Source organism: Macadamia integrifolia, chromosome 13, assembly GCF_013358625.1.
Source record: "Macadamia integrifolia cultivar HAES 741 chromosome 13, SCU_Mint_v3, whole genome shotgun sequence".
In the NCBI taxonomy this organism is placed as follows: Eukaryota; Viridiplantae; Streptophyta; class Magnoliopsida; order Proteales; family Proteaceae; genus Macadamia; species Macadamia integrifolia.
This window is the reverse complement of record NC_056569.1, coordinates 13,765,061-13,770,445: the sequence shown is the minus strand read 5'-3', so window position 1 is coordinate 13,770,445 and position 5,385 is coordinate 13,765,061. Positions and strand designations below refer to the sequence as shown.

The 5,385-nt window shown below is 38.1% G+C and overlaps 1 protein-coding gene across 1 annotated transcript; it reads right to left on the bottom strand.

Moving 5' to 3' along the window:
• Window positions 1-1,856: 1,856 nt before the first annotated feature.
• LOC122059346 (UPF0548 protein At2g17695) lies at window positions 1,857-4,211 on the bottom strand. The gene is made up of 4 exons (XM_042622078.1): window positions 3,939-4,211; window positions 3,659-3,835; window positions 3,361-3,559; window positions 1,857-2,149 (listed from the first exon to the last, which is right to left on the bottom strand). The coding sequence occupies exons 1-4, from the start codon at window positions 3,995-3,997 to the stop codon at window positions 1,955-1,957; spliced, it is 630 nt and encodes a 209-aa protein (XP_042478012.1). The 5' UTR covers window positions 3,998-4,211; the 3' UTR covers window positions 1,857-1,954.
• Between the last annotated feature and the right edge of the window lie 1,174 nt (window positions 4,212-5,385).

Sequence of the window (5,385 nt, the reverse complement as noted above, 5' to 3'; positions counted from 1 at the left end):
CCCCCCCCCCCCACCCTTTTCTTCTCCCAACCTACCTAGCTACTTCTTTTGTTTTTGATATGTGACTGGTTCTTCTTTTCTTAGCAGACTATGAAGTTAGAAGAACAAGGTATTGGCCAAATTAGCAAAAGGCAGAGAAAAGGGTCCTTAAATTAGATACTCCAAAGGAAAATATCACTTATGAACACATAATGAGATATGCACTAGCAGAATTATGGTTATGTATGACATCTAGTAACCTTTAAATCAATATTTAAGCAATCATGATATATGTATAAGCAATAAACCCAGAATGAATCTCTCAACAGGAAATTCTATCATGGGCATGGTTCGAAATCTCGTCGAAATTTTGGTATTTCGCTAGTCTCGGTATATTCCATGTGTTATAAATGCCATATCTCAGTCGAAATTTCTCGGTCAAAATTTTGACTGTCTCGGTGGTTTTGGTTCCATTCGCATATTTTGAAGGAAAAACACTCCAACAAGCCTCTAATTAACCACATCATCACACATTTTGACTTCCATTGGACTCCTACAAGATGTACACATTTAATGCTCATGAAAGGTAAAATTCTTTCTTCAAAACCAGGTACAATTTTTAGAACAATTCGACGGTTGTTACCAAACAAAGGTACAACTCTAAAACAATGTCATGTTCTAATATTTTTGCATTTTATGTTCTAAGCATGTTTATTAACCTTAATATAAGTTACACACCAAGTTTCAGGTCAAAATATGATCGTTTGACCACCGAAAAAATCAACTGAAATAATAATACTAAAATACACCATTTCGGCTGAACTTTTGCTGAAACGAAATGAAATTTCAGTTTCTAAACCCACCGAAACACCGAAACGAAATGAAACGAAATTCCGAACCTTGATCATGGAAGCCAACATCGACACAACTTTGTGGATGTTGCAGTATTTTTTGAAACAGTTAAATATGTGCATTTTCTCCTCAAATAAAACATCAATACAAGAGATTTCCTTCATTTAATTACCGTGGGTCGTTTAATACTGAATGTTCCAAAACATATTGACAAGATCAGTGAAAAAGAAATGACTTTGGACAAGAGCTGCCTATTTCCATCTTCTATCGAAAATGGTTCTTCCCCAGGCTGTTGTTCTCAACAATTTCAAGGCATCTGAGATTAGCATGGACAAGGTATTACTGTTTCACAGAAAGTAAGCTCCGTGTGCTAAATCCATAAGCAAACAAAATGAACAACAAAAAGAAAGATCAAACCCATGCAAATCCATTCTCTGATTTCCATTAAAAGGAAGAAGAAAAACAAAATGAAGGGGGAAAAAAGTACGCTGTAGAACAAAAAGATAGAAACCTGCAATATGACACACGCATGCTCAAGGAAATTTCCATCTTCAATCTGGAAAGCCTTGAAGAACACTTTAGTACATTCATAAATATCCTAATTCTTATCCAACCATTCAATCGCCTGCCCTCTGAAAGCCTCGAAGAGCAGTTTACTACATTTAGTTGCATGCTCATAAATATCCTTATTCTTCTCCAACTGTTCAGTCACCTGCCCTCTTCTATGTTGGATCTCTGGTCTCAACCACCAAAAGAAGCCCTTATTAACACCTTGTGATCATTAGCTTTGCCAAAAGTACCTATTGCACTGGTCGTAGTAATTTCAGGTGGAGAATCATGGTGGTACGTATTTTTTTTGTACTATCAAATGGATGTGGCAAAGGACAGTGATGGCAGATGGGTGGACTAGCCAGTACCAGAGTAAATTCCTGTTATATTCATGAATCATTTGAGCACATATCCAATTCTTATTTTTTGAAGATATATATATATATATAAAATTGCATTATACCTTAGTTGATTCATTTGCAGGAATTGGATCTCACTTAGTGAACCGCGTTTCTCCAAACTGAAATTTCCATTCTACACTTTTGTCTAACAGAATAAGTCAACCATAACACAATTACAATGGGGGTGTTTCAGCAGTGACATGTTTTATAAAAGCATTGGCCGACTGGTGAGCAAAATACTTTTGCTGGAATTGTACATATGGGTAGCCAATAGAAGACAGGAAATGGGCAGGCTTTGAGAGGGAAAGGATCTCATACCAAACTTGGTCGTTCGCATCCATCTCAACTGAAAATCGTTCTTCACCAGCCTGCTTTCAAAATTTCATGACACATTAGAGAGTTCAATAGATCAAAGTTGAAACATTCTAACAGAAGCAGACCACAAGTGCTAAAGATGATGATGACACAGACACATCCTAAAACTATAAACAAAACAACATAAGCAACAAAAGTTAAAGACACCATAGAAATCCATTCTCTGATCACCTTTAAAAGGAAGAAAAACAATGAAAAAGGAATAAAACAAAGAACGGAAGAGATTTAACAAAATGATGGTATGTTCAACTCCTTAAATGGCCAAGCCTATGGTCTCAACAAAGTTCTCTAAGAATCCATGCCAATGTCCTTAATTTCCATATTCCAGGTCTCTTAATCAGCTTTGACATTGCTGATAAGCTATCCATCAACTATAGCAAAAAGATCGCTGATGGGTTCAATAAAGTCGAGTAGGTGGTAGGTAAGACCTAAAAAGAGGTTCACTCGACCATGGCTTGAAATCTCGGTCAAAACCATCAAGACTTTGCAAAATCTTTAGGTTTTGACAAAGGTTGAAATGAAACTCGGTTAACTCAGTAGGAATGCAAGGTTTCAACAAAAAATTTGGCATTTCAGCCGAAATTTCGGTTTCCAGTCAGTTTCAGAACAAAACAGTGCCATATAAAAGCAATATTTCGACCGAAAGTGGTGGCAATTTTGACCCATATTGTGAGTTTCGTATGGTTATGATGCAATCTCCCCCACGGGATTGCCCGATTACAAGTCCATTGAGTAAGCTTGGTAAAGACGGCAATGACACAGCCCAAGTCAAACAATTCAACACCAAGCCTCCAGCTCTCCATTTGGAACTTAAGTTTCCTTGAAGGCCAGGAAAACTAACACATTGTCAGCGAGAGGCACTTGAGCTCTTGTGGGTCGTTTAGGCCCTCAACCAGATCCTCCCCTAGTAAATTTTCCTTTGATTTCACCAGCCATTGAAGTCATGTATGGAGCTTGTCCCCTTGTTTCACTAGTAGTCCTTATTCTTCAAATAGATTTGATTTTTCGAATAATTTCCAAAAGAATTAAAATGCTATAGCGATGTTAGTTTGCTCAAAATTAACCAAGACTAGATGATGACATGGTCATGTGCCTGATGATACAGCAGAGATTCGCCAAAAAGGCCCAAAAGATTGTTCTACCTAGTGTGAAATTGAACTGACTCAAAGCCTGAAATCTGAGTAGAGAGAAGAGAAAGACTAACCAGCAGGTGACCTTGAAGGGTTCCACTGCCGAATCCAAAAGAGGCCTTGAGCTTCTCCCGATCACTACCTTCGGTAACGTAAGACACCTGGAGAGGCATCAACACCCACGGTAGAAATTGCTTGGTACAGACGCAGAACTTGGTTTCAGTTCGAATTGGAGTCTTGGGATTAACGAATGCCCAATTCAATGCGAAATGCCTGCAAATACCCACATGGAAAACGAAGAATTAGTAATCTCTCTATGTGTGTCTTTGCCTGTGTCGAAAAAGAAAGCATATCTATATGTATGTGATGAACCTCCAGCTCTGAAGAGCGGTCTTAGCTTTCTCGTAGGTAGGGAGACCAGACCCAACTAGAACGCGAGAGTGGTTGACGAAGAAGCCATCTTTTGCGAGCTCTCCGTCTTGTAGGAGAGAAGAAAGGGGTTTAGCGGTTGCGCCTCTGTATTTGGTGTCGTAGTTGAAGCTACCTGACCTGAGATTTTTTGTGAACAAAATTTGGCAATGATGGGTTTTAGCGAAAGTAAAAATCCCAAATTGATTTGATGATGGAAACGGAGATATTAAGTTCTCATTACTTGTTAATGCAGTCCTTCTGATCCTTTAGAGACGGGCGATTCCAGCACAAGAATACCATCCTCTCTCTCTCTCTCTCTCTCTCTCTCTCTCTCTCTCTCTCTCTCTCTCTCTCTCTCTATTATTAGATTGAATCTCTTTCTCATCTGACAGGGTTTTAAAAAAACGGGAATGAGTGATGGAATCGGTCTCTGCATATTTTGATTCAGATTGGCTTGGAATCGGTCTCAAGAACTTTAAAATCGGTCATTTGATCTGAAAATCCATGAATTCAGTGGAATCTTAAGCTATGTTTGATAGTCATTCAGTTCCAAAAGCCAAGTTCCATGACAAAAATAGAATTTTCAGTTTCTGCATCAAAATATCATTTTAAAACAAAAAATATTGTGTTTGATGAACCTATTTCAAGAATGATTATCTTAGTTGTTCATTTTTTTTTTGTATTTGAAACGAAACTAAAAAAAATAACATAAAGTTTTGTTATTCCATCATTTTGTGTTTTGAGCGTTTTTTTCCCCTTTCGTTGCAAAAAAACTGAAAAACAATTGACACCAATCGCTTTATTATGTTTTTTTGTTCCCATAGAACAGAAAGTTAAGATTGATCCAGATCAATTACGAGGCGAATCAACCAATTTTTGATCCGATTCATCAATTTCTGAAACCCTACATCTAAAAGATAGGAAGAATATAGCAAGGGTCTACACTAGGGGTGTCAATCCTGAGCCCGCACCGATAAGCCCAACCGAGTCCGACTCGCTTAAGGCCCGACATGAACCGACCCGTTTAATAAATGGGCATTCACAGTGCAGGCCACTAGCCCGTCGACTGCACGACCGACCCGACTCACTTAAGAAGCCCGCTAGAACCAACTCATTTAGCCCGACTAGCCTGACCCCCTTAAAAAATGCCTAAATACCTATTTTACCACTAATACTACAAAATATGAGTAAAGAATATGTAGGACTAAAATATCCACATTCTAAATGGACATTCAATTGTTAAAAAGAGTGTAATTCTTGCAACTTAGATTACATTATATATATATATATATATATATAATTCCCTTGGATCTTGCTAAATCGGACATTCAATTGTTAAAGACAAGATTCCCTAAGTTCCAGAATTTTGAATGTTATATTCTAGTAGTTTTAAAGCCAATAGTTTAATTCATTTAAAAAAGGATTTTAGGATAGACACGTTTAGAGTCCGTTTAGAATTAAATAGGTCCATAGCCCGTTTAAGGTAGTACGATCAAAGCCTGACACCGCCCGGCCCGATTACAAACCGTATCATTCCCCCCAAACCTAGGTCCGTTTAAGTAAACAGACATTCACGGTGCAAAGATTTTACACCATCAGGCCGGGTTAAGCCTGACCGAGATTGGCCTGGCCTGACCGATTGACATCCCTAGTCTAGTCTACACTACATTTTAATTTCTGAGTTTTAG

Excerpts from the sequence above, each read along its gene's own strand:
- LOC122059346 (XM_042622078.1), bottom strand. The coding sequence starts at position 3,997 with ATGGTATTCTTGTGCTGGAATCGCCCGTCTCTAAAGGATCAGAAGGAC. Across the intron at positions 3,836-3,938 it reads CAGAAGGACTGCATTAACAA|GTCAGGTAGCTTCAACTACG; the intron begins GTAATGAGAACT and ends AAAAAATCTCAG. Across the intron at positions 2,150-3,360 it reads CCCTTCAAGGTCACCTGCTG|GCTGGTGAAGAACGATTTTC; the intron begins GTTAGTCTTTCT and ends TTTTGAAAGCAG.